General features: G+C 42.6%; 1 protein-coding gene across 5 annotated transcripts in view; it reads right to left on the bottom strand.

Moving 5' to 3' along the window:
- The window catches only part of samd12 (sterile alpha motif domain containing 12), a 151,429-nt gene that overhangs the window by 109,719 nt on the left and 20,760 nt on the right, over window positions 1-20,950 (bottom strand). For 4 of the 5 annotated variants that reach the window (XM_079522599.1, XM_079522598.1, XM_079522601.1 and 1 more), the window contains exon 2: window positions 9,279-9,694. In XM_079522599.1, coding sequence (XP_079378725.1) covers window positions 9,279-9,694 — 416 coding nt within the window. Of the gene's footprint in view, window positions 1-9,278; window positions 9,695-20,324; window positions 20,437-20,950 lie in introns of those variants that run through there. The other variant, XM_079522600.1, reaches the window with a different exon arrangement.

Here is a 20,950-nt window from a genome sequence, read left to right as displayed (position 1 = left end):
GATTTTGATTGAGAGGCTAATGCAATTACAAACTGGAAAAGAAGAAGAAAAAAAGTGATTAAAATTTCACATCCACTCCCTTCACTTCAGCCTGTTCTCTGTGTCTCTCTCTGGCTGCAGCCTGGTGTGGAATGGCAATCAAAAGACATTTCTCTCTCCACCTAGGGAAGGCTGAAAAACAGGCACTGCCAGTTATTTCCTCTGTTTTCTGCCGCCTAGCTACTTCCCCATCTCTCATCTCTCCCCCGTGTTCAATCGCTCGCTGTCCCTGTCAAATCTATCACATTGTCTTTCCCCCCCGCCCTCATATGCACTCACATTGAATCTTTCATCTTTTGCCATCTCCGTGTTGCCTTGCACGCCCGCCCGCCCCCCCTCTATTATTACACAGTACAACGTGTCCCTCAGACTCATCTCTACCTGCATGGCTTCCTAGGGAGAGAATGAGAATGGGGGAGCTGCTCTGCATGCTGGCCGTGGCACGGGGGTGGTTGGTATAACCCCTGCAGGGTTAGGGAGGCAGGTAAGGCCACATGATCTGGATGCTGAGCTGGGCACATCATGCATAGTTACAGGCTCTGCAGGGAGCGGCCGCTCCGCGCTGAGCAACGCTGCAGGAAGCTTAATGCTGTTGCAGGAAGAAAACCACATTAACCATTAAACACAGCTCAGCTCAATGCTAATTAACCCCGACTTGCTAGCCCGAAGCGACAAGAGAGAGAGCAAGGCAGAGAGAGATGGTTGGTGGGAGAGAGAGAGAGAGAGAGAGAGAGAGCCAGAGATTTATGAGTGCATGTTTTTAAGCATTGAGAGAGAGAAGAGGGGACGGAGTAAACAACACACTGTGTGAAGGAGGAAGTGACTGCATGCAAAATCCGGAGCGTTCAGAGTTAAAGCTGCAATCCGTAACTATCACGATCTACCCCGGGATCCGAACGCAGGTCTCCCCAGGACGAGGCGCCACGTTTCTACAGCTCATGCGAGGGGCGGCGCGGCGACGCCCACCTGTTCCGATGAGATATTGGGCCTATGAGCTTCCGGCAGGACTACTTCTCAACCAGTGGGTTTCCTACCCGACAACACCAGGGTCTACATTTCTAGTGGTAGAACCACCTCCAACCACAGCAGATGATGTTGTATTAAAGCTGCTATAAGCAATAATGTCAACATTTTAATGACCCTTTTCTTTGGTATTCAGATAGCCAGCAATGGGTAGAACGCTCCCAAAAAATTGTAGTCTCTGTGACACATCTAGGGGCCGCAATCTGAATTCAAAGATGTTCCTAGAAGCTTTGTCATTGGTCGAAAAAAACCCGGTCGCAATGACTAACCAATCAGGAAGCAGACAGGCAAATCGACCAATGACAAAGCTTCTAGGAAAATATTTGAATGCAGATTGCGGCCCCTAAATGTGTCACAGAGACTACATTTTCTACCCATTGCTGGCTGTCTGAATACGAAAAAAAAAAAAAAAAAGTCATTAAAATGTTGACATACTATTGCTTATAGCAGCTTCAACATACTACTCTACCACATAGATTTGTTAGAAATAACATTTTATTCATTACAATAAGTTCCAGATTGCAAAGAAAAGAGTTTGCCAACGACTCCCTCCCTCTCTCTCTCTCACTTTCTTTTTTTTGTTTTTATGAACTCATTCCTGAGTCAATGGCCATCTGTGTTTTACATTGTGCCATGACGTACGTGGCCCAGAGCTGTGTAGTGTTCCTGAGGCAGGCTGGCTGGTACAATAGGTGAGCCTTATTCCTGCCAGCCTGCATGCCGGAGAGGAGAAGAGAAAACAGTACGGCACAATCGTGATGAGCAGCGAGCTACGTTCAAGAGACCCTGGCCCAATTAAGAGATTTGACTGACAGCTCAGGGGGGGCGAGAGAAGAAGCCTGCTTTATTTCTAAGTGGAATATGTCTGGGAGCAGGGCGTTCATAGTGCATAGTGCATACTCGCGTAAGGATGGGTGGTGCACTCATGCACACACACGCACGCACACGCATAGAAGTAGCATGCATGTGCACACACTGCACACACATAGAGAAGCAGCATGTGCACACGCATAGAGAAGCAGCATGTGCACACACACACACACACTTATACACCCCTCAACCACCCACACACACGCACACAAGACAAACAAGACATGCACATTATTCATCAACATGCTTTTTCTGTGACACGCTGTCCTTGCTTGGCTTAATTGATATACCGGTACGCAAGTCTCAGTTCACGTATTCTTCATGTTACCTTGGCAACAGAGCAAGGACATTAAAAAAGAAAAGAAAACAACAACAACAAAACAAAGCTACAAGGGAAACAGAGCCATACCGCAGAGGCACAAACATTATACCACGTAGCAACCACTGTGGAAACACGCATGATGCTCATAATTAACCATAATTGCAATTAGGCTGATAACCATTTAAATATCCATTATGGATGTACTCGGGGAACATTAATAACGTGACAACCACATGCTTCTTTTATAAGAGTGGTGATGGAGTAATTAACCACTTTCAAACCTGTCGTCCCTACTTTGGCCATGTCATTACAGGCACAAATCTCATTACAGGCAAAAAATATTCCGCCCAAAAAATAGGTAAAGTAGCATCTACAAGCTTGCAATGCATTGTGAGCTTGTAGATCAGCTAGTTTCATAGCGCTACACCAACATACGACAAAAGTATAAAATAGGGCTGAGGTTAATTAAAAGACATGTTGCCTATAGATCAGTCTGTGTCTTTCCAGATATGAAGGTCACGTGACTCCCAGAGTAAATTCCCCAGTTGAACTGTTGTACAAGAGTGGCCGCGGTTACTGAATGTGTGTGCAAACCATATCTCCATTCTCCATTCTCCAGACACATTGCGCTCTTCTCATCATTTTTCGGTAATAGGCTGACACAAGGGCCAGGGGGTCACTATTGTCTTTTTGTTCCATTCCAGAAATGATAAGAGCCATTTCTTCTTAGATCGGACACAAGGATTCTTTTGACGGCACCGAGATAGAGTTTTGAAATTTTCAAGGAAATCCATTTAGTGAAAAGATTGAAAAAAAAAGAAAAAAGAAAGAAATTGAATTGAGGAGCAAGCCCGGCAGATACATCCTAAAAGAAAGAGATGCTTCACATATCGAAGAGGGAACTCAAATAATAATGACATAATTTTACCCTCTTTTCAGAGCAAAGCAATATCAAGGATGATGGTCAGTGGATATTTTGATATTTCTGCTTTTGAACAAGGTTATTATCAAGATATACCTGAGAAATAGAGACGTAGTAAGTGAAGCAGAATGGTTATAATTTAATACTCTACCTTGAAAAGGAATGTGGGCTCTGAGGTTTGGTGTGAATTGAATTGATTTGAGATACATTTTGATCTGAGGTCTGGTGCATATATATTTTTAATTGATTGGAGATTCATTTGATATGAGTGCTAATTGAGGGATCACTGTGGATGTATTTATTCCAACCACTCTCTCTGGTAGCAGAACAGAGTAAAACTGAATATAATTGCAAATGAAATAAAATTAAATCTAGCCTAATTATGTTGTGTTAAACCAGACAAAAGGGTCTTCTCTGACTTCTCTTCTGACATTCTGACACAATTTAAACAACAAAATTAGATGTTAAAATGTAATTTTAGTGCTAAAACAAGACTGAAATGTTTTGTTGTTCTATCTTCTGACACAATTTAAACGTCACATGATACAATTAATTCAATACACTGTAATGTTAAGGAAAATACACTGTAATGTTAGCAGTAAAATACACTGTAATGTTAGCAGTAAAATAGGTCTTCTTTAACCTCTCTTCCAACACCATTTATACACTTGAATCCTAGCATCCCTATTCTGGGGCCAACATTCAGCGAAAATAGCAGATCTACAAGCTCACACAACACATTGTAAGCCATCTTGTAGATCGGCTATTTTTGGCAAAGGTTATTTGGCGTAGAGTGAAATACCAGTGGTCCTTGAGAGGGGCCAGTTGGTCCCCAGCTGATGGAGAGCTGGTAACCAAATGTACCCTTATAGACCTTTAACTCTTGAGTGTAAAATTCATATTACACACTATTTTTAAACATCTGCATAACTTAATTTACAAGAAGTCTACACAATTAGAGAATGTAGAAGAATTGTTATTTTGATCAACGTTGGCCTGTTATCTCTCCTATGGTACCAGTGCCACATCAATAAACCATGGAATTGTGGACAAAATCGTATCCAACTATATCAAAATATTCTTTAGTTTGAGTCTGAGAGGCTTAATCTCATCAAATGGTGGTATGCCTAATAAAAAACTGGGCCTTTTCCTTGACATGAAAAGGGTTGAAAACCACTGGAAAGGATCTATGGGACCCCGGCCAACTAAGAATATAGGGTTAAAACAACAGGCTGAGTGATGCTTTCTACTTAAGAGCTTAAGGACAAACACAACTTGGGTCAGTAAAGGATTCACCTCAACTCCACTTGAGGATAGTCCAAAAAAATGTATGCAAAAAAAAAAAGTGGCTAATGCATTGCGATTAAAATGCACGTATACGTGTTGCGGCACAACTGCCTTCATCAGGGTGACTAAATGCTGTCTAGGCTACATGATATGATGTCACATTGATTAAAGCCTTGTTCTCTTCCATAATGCAGTACCTGGCTGGAGAATTCGTCTGGGCTATCCGCTGCCATGGTGAAGGCATATTCACTATTGCATACTGACACCTAGTGTCCAGAAACACGCACTACTAGAGTAAATATCCATTGAGACATGGAGGAGGCCTCGTGTCAGCTCCAACTTTGTCCAGCACCCAGTTAATTAATGACTGCGATATGGCTCTCTCTCTCGCTCCATATCTCTGTTCTTGTCTTTTAAGCTCTCTCTCTCTTGCTCGCTCTCTCTTTGTGTCTCTATCTAACTCTCCCTTTCTCTCCGTGACAGCATTACGAGGAGATGAGAAGTCCCTTTCTTAATTATTCTGTTACACACAGGGACTGGGGTTGACAATAAGGATGGGACTGTGTTTTTGTGTGCATGCAGTGCAAGTGTGTGTGTGTGTGTGTGTGTGTGTGTGTGTGTGTGTGTGTGTGTGTGTGTGGAGGGTTGCGGGGAGAATAACACTGCGCTGGTTGAATTAATAAGCCTTTTTAAAAAACGCCTCAGGTTGAAATTGGATTTACAGGCACTGCCGAATTCACTGAGGCACATCAAAGAACGTAATTCATTGACCTTGGGAGTTAGTTGGGTCCATAACACACGGGGTGCACAGTAAAATGTTTGGTGTTCATTTATCCATTAGTAAAGTTTAGAGGGTACAAATGCAACCCAATTACAGTGTCAGAGTCAAGTTAATACAGTGTCAAACCAAGAACACTTTACGTATGATGTTGTCAGTGTGAGTTGACCCATGAGTGAATACTTTACAAGTAATGCAAACAGCACATGGTACAGTAAGACATTAAGGCTAAAAGGATAACACAAAAAATACTTACTTTCCATTGTGGTAATGGAATCCACTGTATGTATTCAAGTCAGTTCAATGGAGCTAAAGTATTCATCAACATAGCATAAAACATTTACACAATAGTCAGCCAATACAAACACGATGCACAAAGGAGAAAAATGAGGGGAAATGGCAGCAGTGAATGACACCTCCTTTCGTTTGTGTGGGCTTGGTTACAAATCCAACTAGCCGTTGGGGCTTGGTTTTTATATTCTACATTCAAAGTGTTGGTGAGTCAAGCTGAAATGGCCCTGCAAGGTAAATGGTGCATTTAAATAGCACCTTTCTCCAAAGCACTACAAAGTGCATTACATTCACCCATTCACAGAGGCAACCGTGCAAGTTACCAACCTGTTCATTGGGGAGCAGTGTCAAGTTGCTCAAGGGTACTTTGACACGCAGCCAGAGGGGGCCCGGGATTGAACAGGGAACCTTCAGATTTGTAGATAGCCCTAAAGTCTATTTTTTGGCATCTAACTACTTCCACATACTTCAATTTAATATATTCAGCTTTATGCAGTTATTTATGCTTGTATTTTTCTTTTTGCTAATTTTAATTTTGTAAACGTTTTTGCATGAGGAACGCTCAGATCTTTCTAGGTTCACACAGAGGGTATCTGTGGTTGCTAGAACAACGAATACAGCGTTGCTATAACAACACATTCAAACCTGGGAATCAGGGAATTTTCTACTGTACAATATACATTGCAGGTTTTCAGCGAGCCCACACAGTTTCTGCAGGAACTGCTTTTCTAGTTATGGATTCATATGAATCAAATTCTATTTACAGCCACTTAAAAATAATGTATAATGCATTATAATCTGCTTATACTGTAACACGGGTGCAGTACTAAGTTCCGACCAGTCATTGGTCCGACAACGACAACCTACCTGAAACCCTAACCTAACCATAACCGCAAGCACGGAGCAGCGCATGTTCGCCAACCTTAACGCATGTTCGCCAACCTTGATCCAGTCGCCAACCTTGATCCGGTCGCCAACCTTTACGCATGTTCGCTAACCTTAATCCGGTCGTTGACACTGGAAATAGTGTCATTGAGAAATTCTACTGTGTATATGGCCAACCCCACCCAGCTGACACGGCAGTGTGACAAAACAAACTACTATACAAAGTAAGTATTGTAAGTTGTATTATAGTAGCATTATAGCCAGGTCTAGTTTACACACAGTGGAATGTGTCATACCATGTTCATCCATGCAGTCCTTTGAACCATGATGCAATGCAACACAGACCACATGGAGAGCAGATGAAAAGGTAACAGACAGCGGAAGACTAACCACGTGAAACCTGATCTCTCAAGACAGATTGTGCTAACAGCAGAATCTGTCAGCACCACTGCCCTAAACATGTAGTGCTGTTGTTAGTAGGAATACACAAAGAGCACCCGTGGAGGAAGTGGGTTAAGAAAGCGAAGGAGTCATGAGTTCCTGTTTCTACTTCATTTATTTATTTTTTTGATTGCATTGAACCAAACATCTCTATTCTGAGGGGCGAACACCCAGCACAGAAAATGCAGATTTACACGCAATTGTTTTTGTATACTGTAGTATCACTGGATCTGTGTTTGCACTCCTTCCTAACAGAATGATCCCATGACACCCGTAGCAAATTCACACAAGAGAATGGTTTCTTTAGTGTTTGAGCTCCTACAGACTCACCCTAAAGTTACAATAGGCACATGACACAGGGTGCTGTGTGTGTGTGTGTGTGTGTGTGTGTGTGTGTGTGTGTGTGTGTGTGTGTGTGTGTGTGTGTGTGTGTGTGTGTGTGTGACTGCATGCATGCATGTGTGCGTGTGTGTGTGTGTATGTATGAGATAACTGAACACAGTTCTACAGGCTGGCATTTCAAAGGCTCGTCCAGGGTTTACACAAAGGACACAGTTTGACTGAACGCACTTCCAGTTAGCTTGACTGACAGCCAATTATAACTGTCACTCCTGGTTTCTTGGACGAGAAAGACGGGTAGATCGTGGTGTGTGTGTGTGTGTGTGCACGCGCGCACGCTTCTGTATCTCGGTGTGTATTATGAACACTCATCTCTCCCCACCATCCCAACCGCAGTCTATTTTTGGAGAGGAAATACGCTACTCAGTCTGTATCGCTTCTGATGAAACCTTTGATCTATAGTTAGTAACAATGAGGAAGAGGAACAATTGAAGCACGCAGTGCCAGAAACCGCAGCGTTCCATATTACATCCTTGCTCACTTCCTAGTTTACACCAGATCAAAAATGCAAAAAGTCGATTTTCACCTTTCAGTGTATCATCATACTGAGCAAGCTACTGTAACCAGACCTAATCTCCCTTCATCTCAATCACATCAATTTGGATAAATAAACCGAAAAGGAAAGGCATTTTCTGGCCGTTAGGGGGAGTGGAAATTGCATTTACAGCAATGGTTCTCAAAATAATGTTTCAATTTCAACTAGCTCCCATAACTCGGAGTGTAAAATGGACCCGTAATGGTCTATTTGGTTCAATTTTTACAATCTCAGAGTTGCAGACCTGTAAGGGTCCATTTGGAACCTCCAAGAAAACCTGACACCACTTTAAAAACCACTGATGTGGCCCGGGCCGGCCTAGCGGTCCGGGTACCTAGGCTGCTAATCTGGTTCAGCTCCGGCCAGTGGCGTGCACATACATTTAGAGGGTGAAAAAAGTAAAAAAGGGCACCTTGTGCAGCGCATGGAACCGACCGGTTGCCTTAATAGTGTGAGATTTATAGATTTGGGGCATAAATAAGAATCAAGAAACAATGTCATCATGGGCCATATACTGTTGTACAGTGTACAAAAAAAGGGCACATTGCTGTCCAGAGGGCAACGGGCAGGTGCTCTAGCACCATCTAGTGTCTATCTGTGCACACACACACCAAAAACTTTCAGATGAGTGCATGCATGGGAGATCCGTGAGAGGTTAAGGGCCCTATTTTGTGTCTCTTAAGTACCACGTCTAATTTAAGACGTGGTAAATGCTGTTTAGCTATTTTGAGTGGCCAAATCGCATTGGTCACGCCTCCATGTCTTAACCCTTACAGAGCTAGCATTTATTGAAACATTAGGATCTAATTCACGTCAGCATTTCTTCCAGTCGAGCTCTTATTTTGAAAAGCCACATTTCCAGTCTACCGGAAGTAGTATTAACCTAGGACGCTGAACGGAGCCTGCAGGCCTTGTTTACAATATGAATCCAAACCGGGGCACTGGAGTGCTCCACATCGTCGGCTATGTGCTGTCAAAGAAACGTTGTTTTGACCAAAATGCCATCTGGGACAAGGAATAGGAGATACAGGCGATTGAAAGAAACAGATAGAATGGATTATTATGGCGACGACGATCTAAGATGGGCGATCCAGTGCTGTGTTAACAACATAGCTAGCTAACCGGCTAACGTAAGTAGCATTATGGCTCGATCGATCGAATGCACTATAAAAACGCAATTGCCATTAATCAACGGCAATGGCTGTAAGCGTAGTGTCAATTGACCTAGATGTACAGCAATGGCGCTGAAAGTATTAAGTTAAGTCATAAGACCTGGTATTTAACCATTGAATCCTTTGGCTACACTTTGTCTGACAAATAGGGAAGATAGCAGATCTGCAATATTGCTTGTATATCAGCAAATTTCTAGAAAGAAATAAATACAAAATACATTTGAGAACAAAAAAAATAAAGTTGTCTTAAAACTTAAAATTAAGGTTAAGGTTAATGAGGTTATAACATCTCAGGCTGCTTTTGTTTTTCTTACCCGTGTGAGCTCAGACTCCGAGACGGAGCGGTGTGGTGGAGGGTGTCGCTGGTACCCGCTGGGGGGGCTGACGTCCCGGTACTGGGGGTACCCTGGGGGGCTGCTGTCCTGGTACGGGGGGTACCTGGGGGGGCTGCTGTCAAGGTACGGGGGGTACCCGGGGGGGCTGCCGTCCCTGTACAGGGGGTACCTGGGGGGGCTGCTGTCCTGGTACGGGGGGTACCTGGGGGGGCTGCTGTCCCGGTACGGGGGGTACTCGGGGGGGCTGCCTTCCCGGTACGGGGGGCTGTCGTCTTCCAACAGCAACACGGATCCTTGGTCCACGGACTCCTCCTCTTCCTCCAGCTGTGAAGTCATGTTGTCCTCGGGGCACATCTGGTGGTCGATCCCATTCTGGCTCAGGTTGCAGTGAACAGCTGGTTGTAAGGAGAGAAAGGAGAGATGCAAGGGTGGTGAGGGAAGGAGACAAGGAGACAAAGAGGGAGGGAGGGAGGGACATGGAGGTCAAAAGAGGGAGAGAGTGAGAGAAGTAGGGATGGCGGACAAGAAAGAGAAAAGGAAGGAGAAAGGAAGAGAGGAAAGAGAGCAAGAATTTGAGGCAGGACAAGAAGAGGGAGAGGTAAATAATGTCAGTAGATGTATATATATATATCATTTTATTTATTTTTTAAACTGGTGACAATTTAAATCGATTTAGTAAAAACAGTATTGAAAAGAGGATAGTACAGTTGGCTTATCCACCTCAGGATTGAAAATAGGGTAAGAATATTGTAAATTTTATTTTCATTTGCTACAGTATTGAAAACAAACGGTGTTGTAAAAGAAAAAGAAAAAAAATACTGGATTTCAGAAATGATAATCGGTCATTAATTTTGTCTAGTAAATAAATTTGTTTAAAAAAAATCTTGAACAATCTTCATCATGAACCTAATATCGTGATTCGAACCGTATCATGAATTGAGTGAATCGTTGCCTAATCAACTCTGACGATCTCTCAGTCATCACACATCCAGAAGTTATGCCAAAAGATGTCACACTGCTGAAATTTCACTAGATGGCGCCAGATGGCATTAGATGGTGGAAGAGTAGCTTGTCTAGGTTTCACCATCAATCAATCAATGCATAAATTAAGGCCTCAAACCAGAAGTTATTTGGTTATATTTCAGATGTTATCCTATAATCATTGAAAATATAAGCCCTGCGGCTGTAAACATGGCTGTGGAACTCACTTTATCTGATACACATTGCCTGTATCTCCAAACAAATCTCAGACATTTTCATACACAGCTAAGCTCATTCTTCTGCTGCTAAAGAGGATCTGCATGATACTGTGTGGCTGTCATCTAAATCAGTGGTTTTCAACCCCGTTCATATCAAGGCCCATTATTTATTCAAAACCAAAACTCTCGGAACCAAAACTACAAAATATGTCCACATTCCATGCTGTATTGATGTTGGTACCATAGGAGAGATAACAGGCAAACGTTGATCAAAATAACAATTCTTATACATTCTAATTGTATAGACTTCTTGTAAATTAACTTAAGCAGGCCAATATAATTTAACTCTTGAGTGTAAAATGAAACCAAATGGGATAAGGGGGGTAAGGGTCCACTTGGTTTCATTTTTTTACACTCAAGAGAACAAGATCTACAGTATAAGGGTCCATTTGGTTACCAACTCTCCGCAGCTGTGGACCACCTGGAACCCCCTCAAGGACCACTGGTGGTCCCCGGACCACTGGTTGAAAACCACTGATCTAAATGCATCAAATGTAATTAATGGAAAACAGCTTCAGTCAAGTGAATCAAAACGATGAACAAGCCCAGTAGTGAGCAGAGATGATGTTGTAGCAGAGCAGACACCATCTGTAGCAAGCCTTTAGACAGGATCCAGGCTAAAAACCACACAATCAGGTTTTCATCATACTGTACAAGGTGTCATCACTTTGGAAGTCACTTCTCACTTCTCACAGCACTTTGATGTGCTTTGCAATGCTGACAGCCAAGGTTGTTACACTTACTCTTTTGATGATTTACAGGCACCTATTTTTAGGCCTTGTTTTAGTTCCGGTCGTGATATGGAGGAGAGAACAGGATGTTAGCAGGGAGCTGCCAGGTGAAAGTGAAAGAAACATCGTTCCATCATCAAACCATCAGCTCTTTTGTGTGGAAGCAAAATGCTGTTTTTGCAGGAAAGGCCTGCAGCTCCTCACTCAGAGAGTGTAAATGGAACCAAATGGAGCCGTTAATGGTCCACTTGGAGTTAAATGATCACTACAGATTTTATGGTGTACTGCAGTGGAATACCAAACGACTCGCCCCTTTACCACATCGCCCCCACGAAATGTTTTAATGTAGTTAACAGTTAATTTAGTATTTTCCTCCCTCTCTGAAATTATCTTGTATACAGATTTATTTGATTGTATAGTAGTCGATCTCTATACTCTGTAAAATTAAGAAAGAACAACATGACACAGAGACGGTGACTGCTTAATTAAGTTAATTTAGGACCTTCTAGCAGTTAATTTGGTTTTATTAAACACATTTCTTCCATGTAGCCCATGTTTTGTAATGGCATCATCAATGCCCGTCGATATACAGAGTGAACTTAACAATGATAAATTAATATGGTAATACCTTTTATATAATCACCAACATGAATTATGTGTGTTATTTACAGCTAGGTAAAGTAATGGGGCGAGATGGAAAAGGGGCGACCATACCCGTTACCCTGCAGGGTAGGGGTCAAAGTAAGATTTTTGAAAGGCTGCACATTTTTGGGCTGCACATTTTTGCCAGCTACTGTAATAGGCAGAAAGTGAGAAGGTGAGCATTTAAACGGGTTGCACACACACACACACACACACACACACACACACACACACACACACACACACACACACACACACACACACACACACACACACACACACACACACACACACACACACACACACACACACACACACACACACACACACACACACACTACTTAAATTCATAATGACCAATGGCTATTTCTGGGGTGGACGATGAGCTGAGTAAACCATCTGATTTAATAAACGTCTCGGCTGCATAAATGTGAGGATGTCTGGTTGCATTAATTTCCGTGAGGATTCTGGCAATGGCATATAGATGAAAAAGATGACAGTTCCATAAATCAGCCCTGCCGCGCTGGCGGGCCGCACACGCACACAGCCTTGGAGCACAGCCCAACTCAAGGGCTCGTTACAGGCCACCGTCGCTGGGCAATTACTGACCGCAAGCCTGACATAATTCAAAACGGTTTGTAAACAATAACTTCAAAACTGTTCCAGATGAAAGAGACAGTATGAAGGCTACTATCGGGTGGTAGTGTGGGGGTAGGGGGGGAATCTTGTCCTAATCTCTAGAATTGATTCGTTTTGTCTCAATGTATTCTGGAAGAAATCAAATTTCAGGGAACAAAAACGGTGTCAAAACACGACACCTTGTGAACTTGTAGATCAGCTGTTTTCGGCAAGAGGGTCAGATGGGTGGGCCACACCACATGCACTTTCAGAGCATTTGTTTAATTTAATGATCAATCGTGTTCCAGTTTTGATAAATGGAATAAATGGATAAATGGAAATGGTACTGAACGTAGCATACGTTTACCGGTATCACTCAATCAATTTTTCAAGGTTAAAAAAAAAACTAAAATACCACTTAGTTTTAAATTAATGTTATAATATCATTACAATCTTAGTGTTTTACCAATTATTTGGGGGCCTATTTTGCTATATCCTAACGGTCCACCTTTGGGCCATAACCACTGCCTTAGGGGACCCCATGCAGTTAATTAAGTACATATGGGGTTTAGGTGGTAAAGACTTTTGAATGGACCAACTGAGAAATGGAAAATTGACTGATGAAACTTAGGTAGCAAAAGCTTCCTCCTCAAAAGACCTCAACACATGAAAGTATGCCAAGCAGAGTCACTCCTTGAAATGTGAAAACAAAACCCATGTCTCCAAATCCCTTCCAGCCCTGCTTTCTCAAACCGGTTCCCCCTGAACCATCTCTGTTCCTAGACAGTTCAGATGAACAACTTCCTGCACAGTGCAATCCTCTGTGTTCATTTCCCTCAACTACATTTGTATCTCTCACAGTAAAACTAGCATGACTTCACAGGAGAATGTGCCTCGTTTAAATTACACAAGGGCCTCTGAGAATTATTGAGTTATAGAGGAAAACGCGCATGAGTAAGCCATGTTTCAACCAAAGGCAACTTGAGATGCACGGCACGAAAGCATTGCTCCCTCACTCTCTCTCCACTCCTCATCCCCATCCTGGCATCACCCTAACTCAACGCATGACTGGTGGTGTGCAGCAACTCTGGAGGAGAAATGAATTATACATCCTCTAACAAGACAACACAATGCACCGGGAGGTTATGAAGGGAGACGGAGAGATTGTGATTAAAGAAGACGAGGGGGCAAGGGCAGACCGATAGGGGAAAGACGGGTTCAGTCCTCTCTCCTGCTTGATGAATGGAAGGGGAAGGGGGGCAACATGGGGTTTGCTGGGGGCTAGGAGATAGGAATGCTTTTTTTTTAGCAACAGTTGCTATAAATAGCAGCATTACATTCATCCTTCCCTCCTTCTTCCTGACATGCGCCGCGTGTACGTGCATTGCAAGAGGAACACATCAGATGAGGAAGAAAGTCTCCCTCCCTCCTCCCATGTCCTTTTTCTTCTCCATACCTCAGTGAGACGGCATAAATGCAGAGGAAAAAAGGGAGAGAAACTGAATGAACGTTACACATGGATGTATTACTTACTGCAGCGCTATTCACCATCTTTGGTGGGAGACAGATTGATGGCTTGGGCCAGAGTGACGATATGGTTCCCAACACACAGGCACCGCCATCTCTCAGCATTTGGAAGATAATGGCCCAGTTTTCAGGGGGCCATTATGCAAGTATGTGATCAGCATACAAAATTATGTTGGGGTTTATTTTTTGTTTTCATCTCAATTTCCTTTGTCCCAGCAATATACAGTGGGATTATCTACTCTTGACCAGGTTTTGTCAGGTGCAAAGGAGAGAGGGTATACATTGTGGCCTGTAGTCTGTACACACCAGAATGTTTCTGCATTGGGCAGTGAAAGAAGGGAATTGCAGCGATCCATCAATAGATTGGTAGATCGACCAAGGGAGATTGTCTCCTGCATGGGATTATTCGTAGTCGATTCCCTGAGTTTGTGTATCCAAATGAAGGCATATCTAATAAAGCCATGACCGAGGTTGGATAACAACAAAAGTCAGGCAACAATTTATTCATCACACGCCCATAGCCTTATTTATTAACATAACTATCTTGACTAATCTTAGATCAGCAGACAAAGTTTTACTTGTCCCCCCCAACAAAGCTGGTGACGGAAGGTGACAGGGCTTTCGCTGGTAGGGCTGTGCTGTGGAACCAACTACCACTGGAAATTAGACAGACCACGTCAGTGTCCACTTTTAACCCTTAGAAGGTGAAAGACGCCAATTGGCGTCTTCATCAGAATTCCGTAAATGATCAATGACGCCAATTGGCGTCTTCAGAGTTTTTGATTAATCTAAACATATTAATATGCTCCGAAGCGCTGTTTAAATTCCTGAGCTTATATTCCAACTACATTACCCAGAAAACCCGTGTCACGTGACACACGTGTACGTGTTGCCATTGGAAGCTGGTCCCACCCCCTGTAAACAGTGGGGGCAGAGGGAGTCTTCATAGTTTATTGTTTTGCCGTCTCGCCCGAGCGATTTTCTAGCAGAAAAAGTTGAAAGCAGTACTATTTATTTGAGCGAGTTTTGTGGTAGTAGTATTGATCCATACGCGTCCCAGTCGCCTTCTCCAGGCGGAGTAGCCCTGGTCCAGTGCTTACAGCGAGACTCGCTGCTCCCTCCCTCCTTTTTTCATTGTCTCCCCATCGTCGTCCGATGAGCTATACCGGGAAACCATTGAAGAAGACGATCAACCCGGAATGTTTTGAGGTAATCTTATTGTAGAAAATGCCCTTCTATAGTGATCAGAAATCATAAGATGATCGCTACAAATAGATGCTTGGATAATTACTACTACTAGTCAGATCATGACGCCAGAATGACTCACCACGATGGCCCCCAGCCATTAGCCAGCACCAAAGGTGCTGGCTAATGGGGGGGTTGGTGCATTGGTGCTGGCTAATGGCTGGAGGGGGGGTTGGTGTCGATCGGTTGGTTGGTGCAGTACAAATGTATCGTAGCAGGCATGCACGCATGGCAGTACAAGTATTTTATATTGTAGCGTGCCTTATAGGCGATCTGATCTTTAGAGTAATGTTCGCTCCTTTTATTTACTGTCTACAAAGACGGAGAACAAACATGCATCGTTTACTGAAGCAACGTGTGGTTATGATGACCTTGCTACAAGGATCGGAGGGGGGACGGGGAGTGAAGCTAACAGTAGCGTATTATATAAGATCTGTATGACGTTTCATTGACGTCTGAGCTTGCATGATAATCGCATTCATTGTATATTGTATACAATCATGATTGTACATTGTTTAGTGTGTCTCCGTGTGATGATGATGATGACGATGATGTCAGATAGCCTACGTCCCCCGTCCCCCCCCCCCACTGACTATTGGCCGGGCTGACTACAGCTAAATGTTTATTTTTATATATTTAGAACTGGCATCAGATGAGGAGGAGGATGATGATGATGATGATGATGATGATGAAGACGAAGAGTCAAGACTGCGATGGAGTTCTCCGACACTGAACCGGATGCATTCATTCATTTCAGTTGTTGTTTTTTTTTAATTTAGCCTACACACACACACACACACCGTCAAGAACAACTGGAATGCAGTGGTTTGGGGACACTGGGGAGTTTGGGGACAACTGTTTTGTATGTAGGCCTATTTATTTTCTGTAATATTTATTATAATTGTATTATGTTAGTAGTCATAAAAAATAAAAGACGCTTTTACAATGAGTTAGACCTGTCATGGCTATTTTGTTCACTATTCTGAGGTTTATGGTTTGACTAAGCGAGTTTCAACTGTGATTTACTCTGTAACGGTAGATGGTAAGAACCCAATTTTTTTTTATAATACAGTATACATTCAAGTCTATATTTTGATACATATCATGGGCACAAAGTCATATCAAAACAATGTCCTTGGATGTGTTTTTTATCAAAACTGTTTCTTCACAACAGGTTTTTGAGATACATGCATGAATAGACAAGGTACTGGTAAGACTATGTAAACATGGTATATATCAAAATGTGCGTTAGAATGTCTAATTTTACCCCAAAAAAGAATTGAGTTTATATGATGTTCCATTTCAGAGCTAGGGGGACTTTTAGCTGGATAGGTCAGATTGATCATGACTGACCATGCTATTTATAGATGGCAAAATATCTACAGTGGTACATGTGAGAAACTTTTTATTTTATTTTAATTGAACTAGACAACTCACCCTTTAAAATGAGATATTGCATGGCTATGTACGCCCAGCAGAAAAAAAGTTATTTAGAAAATAAAACTTCAACCGGGCATAACTTTTTTTGTTGTCCTAGAAACACTACCCAGTGTAAATGCAGGCTCTTTTAAATGGCTTCCAACACAAAAACTAAACATTTTATCAACTCAGTTAATTTTTTTCCTGGAAGCAGACAAGCCAAGCTTTCTCTGAAGGTCTTTCGTTGTCACACATTCACAACAGAGAATTTTCAATAAATCATTCAAAAACGCCATTCTGCCATAGAGAAGTCTAAAAACTATATAGAAATCCTTGAAACTCTCAAAGAGTTAAAAGACTTTTAAAAACTCATTATTATAGAAAGGCTTTTAATTAGTTTGAATGAACATCTAGTTTCTGCTTTCTCTTTATCATCTTATTTTTAATTATTTTTGTATTGATCTTTTACTATTGCCCTTTTGCTTTTGTTAATTTCCATTGATTTGAATTGCCTGTTTATGTATTGTATGTGAAGCACTTTAAAAGTTTATTATTATTATCAATTACCTTTTTAGGCACTGCTTTAAAGCTTTGTCACACAACGGTGTAGTACAAACATAGCGGCCCCCTGTTCCACGGTCCACCATGAGTTTATGGGATATTTAGCCAAAAGGTGACACACAATCATGATTCACAAGGAGGCAAGAAACAGAACGAAAAGGACATGGGTGCGTTTGTTCCCCCGGCTCTGCCGACAGTGCCAACTGTGGCCCTCGGGGGTTTTGAAGCTGGCAGGGAACATGGAAGGGCATCAGCAAAATGACACCTCAGCAGACATCTACTCAGCAGTTGCTCTTTTGATATGCAAGAACAGCAGCTTTGGAGGTTTACATGGAAATCTGTCCCCTCTTTTTTATTTATTTAAGGAGTTGTTTTTAGAGCGTGCCTCATAGGAGGCAAGCCATCTGAAAGAGGCTCTGTCTGTGGCTAATCTCACAAATCAATGGACCGATTAGTGGTATATTTCTTATACACGCTATAAGTAGGCTAAGGAAGTAAATCACTGAATACGGGCTTTCACAAAGAGGTATTCTGAAAAACATTATGAAGCAGAACCATAAATCATCAACCCTTACAGTTTGCACCGCTCATTATCGCCTAGCAGTTACCAGTAAAAGTATGCAAATTGGTATGCACTGTGAAATACTTCCATCCGCTCCTCATTCCAAAAGAGAGAGAGTGTGTGTGTGCGTACGTGCGTGCGTGTGCACGTGCGTGGGCGCGTGCGTGGGCGCGTGCGTGCTCCGCTGCCTGGCCTGAGGACCCACAGGAGTGCACTCTTCCTTCCAGTGTCTATACCAGCAGCACCAGAGACATGATCACACACAGTCACACCCTTGTTATCTCTTCCCATCAGTGCAAATTGGAACATTGAGAGATATGGAATGAGCGGGAGAGAGAGAAAGATATAAAGTCTTGTGTTTGAGGAGGAATATGTTGTCCCTACTCCCCAAGTATACATTTCACTTATACAAATGGTATCAGGTACGGTCGCCCCTAAACCATCTCGCCCCTCGTTTTTTCCGCCGACCGCTCGGTCCGACGGTTCTTGTATTCTTTATTTTGTTTTACTGAGAATAAGGTTAGAATTAAGTTTAGGCAGTGCTTAATTTCTAACTCAATGGATGCCGGAGCTCAACTCCCGCACGCACGCACGCACGTGCGCGTGCGTGCCAGTGGATGTGCCGAAAAATCGTTTTTTCGTCGGGTTTGGGGGTATTTATGCCGGTTATTTGGTGGTAATTCCGCCCCAGAGTGACAGCCAGACAGTAGGTATTCCAAACACTTTTTCACAAATCAGACTGCACAGGCTAGCCACAGAGTCACCATGTCATGATAAGACTCATATCATAAGAGAGATGATTATTGATTACAAACTGCAGCAGCAGTACTGCTGTGCTAGCCCGACTGCTAGCCACCAGCGTGGCTCAGCCTGTACAACACACAACAACCACCAGGCGTGTCACCACCATTCACTGTGAGTCGCAACACCTTCACCCCCCCACATAAACACACACACTTTGACCACCCGATTCCACTCCGTTTGGAACAAGTAACAAGTAACAACAACCGGCATTCACAGCACAGAACACTGCAAGGCTGCAAGTTGACAGTTTATTTACCTGATTGCTGCTGCCCGTATAGTTCAGTCTGAAGCCTTTTCTTTTTTCATATCCTGAACGAACGGATAAGTCGCTTCAATCATGATGACTGATAGATTCCGTGTTGTTTTCTAAAAATAAACTCTCCGGTCTGAACCTGAACCGATTACAACGAAGCAAAAATACTTTGAAAGGGGGACGTTTCCGCGTGGTTGGAATAATAACTTTGTTCTGATTCTGATCACTAAGGTACGCTATTGAGTGACGGAAGATTCCACCTTTATGAGCAGCGTAAACTCACTGCGCAAAGAACATAGTTGCGCCCGCCCTGCACAAAGAACGTAGCTGTACGTTCTTTGAACGTAGTTCTTTGCGCAGTGTGGGTGGAGGCCTTTTTGGGAATAATTTGGGAATATTTTTAGCCAATCTCCGGCTGAAATTAAGCACTGAATTTAGGGTTAGGCATAGTTAAATTGTGGTTAAGTTTAGGTATAGGGTTAGGTTTAGGCATAGTTTTACTGAGGTTAAGGTTAGGAATAAGGTTAGGTTTAACCGTTTAAGCACATTAAAAACCACAGGAAAGTGTTTCTTGTGTACTAAACATCATTAAAATAAGCTCTGGTTGCACTAGTGGCCCTTTAAGTTAACCTCTCGAGTGCCTGGAGTAGTTCGCAATCGCAGGCCACACACATTATCGCTCCATTGTTGCCGTTTCATGTTGCCATTTTGCACAGGGCAGCAACTCTACAGTAGAGGCCTATAGTGCCTCACAGGAGTCTACCTCAGGATGCTTCTCTAAAAAATAGCTTTCAAAGCCAGGGAGACAGAGGGAAATTAATTAAGATATATTTCATCCTATTTTGCTTACAGTGAGAAACTACATGAGATTAAACGTGGGCGCTTTTCCCAAGGTAAGTTAAGCTCATTTGTCGTGAAGTGAATTTCCTATGTGGGTGATTCTTCTCTCCAAGATGCAGAGTGAGTTAACTTTATTGTTATAGCTATCCATATTATCTGTGACACTGTGTGCACAATATCGTTATATCAGCTTTCTTTGCAGATAAATGAGACCGCAAAGCTATGTCAGCAAAATAGCAAAACTACACAAGTCAGGTGCTTGTGTCTCTGTGGCACAGAGATAAATTAGGACAACAACTTTGTTACCCAAACACACATTATGTCTCTCTAGTACTCCATACTGTACTGTAAAAATATATGCCAATCTATCACCATTTAACATTCACCAACATGGTCAGTTTTCCCCTTGCTTTCTTAACAGTATGGCCATAACTGTATTATACTGTATGTATTTTGATTACGGATAGCAATCATTTCTGTAGTGTCTCCATCTCTCCAGCTCCTTAAACACAGTAAATGGTAAATACTTTTTCCGTTCAGGACACTAATTTAATCCAACTATACCTGTACGTGCCCGTCGGCCACCGGCCTACTTGAGAACGATGCAACTTGGGAACCTAATAATACCCGTTGTCAACTTGTCATAGCACCCATTTTAACTATCTGTCTGTGTCCCTTTTGTGCCCATACTGGGTAACACTTGCAGATAAGGGTCATGAAATAATGATTAACTCATGATTAACTAATACATTAGTTAAGCATTAGTTAATCATTATTTCATCATGAATTAATGATGACTTCATCATGAATTAACTGTAGTTAGTTAATCATGATTCATGGAATTCATGATTTCATTTATAGATCAGATTTTTTCGCCCAAATCTATGCCCACGATGAGTGCTCAAAGGCGGGTAGGTTTAGTCAGCAGACGGTCTCTCTGGAGGTCCTTCCTGGTTGTCCCCAAGGGTATTTTTTCTCAATTCTATGCCCACGATGAGTGCTCAAAGGTGGGTAGGGGTCCCTGGTGTTTTATGGATCATTTTTTGACTCACCCATTTTGCCCAAATCTATACCCAGGATGAGTGCTCATAGACGGGTAGGGTTAGTGAGCAGACTCGGCCTCTCTGGAGGTAATTTTTCTCAATTCTATGCCCACGATGAGTGCTCAAAAGTGGGTAGGGGTCTGTCCG

The sequence above is a fragment of the Electrona antarctica genome, assembly GCF_951216825.1.
Source record: "Electrona antarctica genome assembly, chromosome: 15".
Classification (NCBI taxonomy): Eukaryota; Metazoa; Chordata; class Actinopteri; order Myctophiformes; family Myctophidae; genus Electrona; species Electrona antarctica.
The sequence above is the reverse complement of the archived record's forward strand: the minus strand, read 5'-3'. Positions and strand labels throughout refer to the sequence as shown.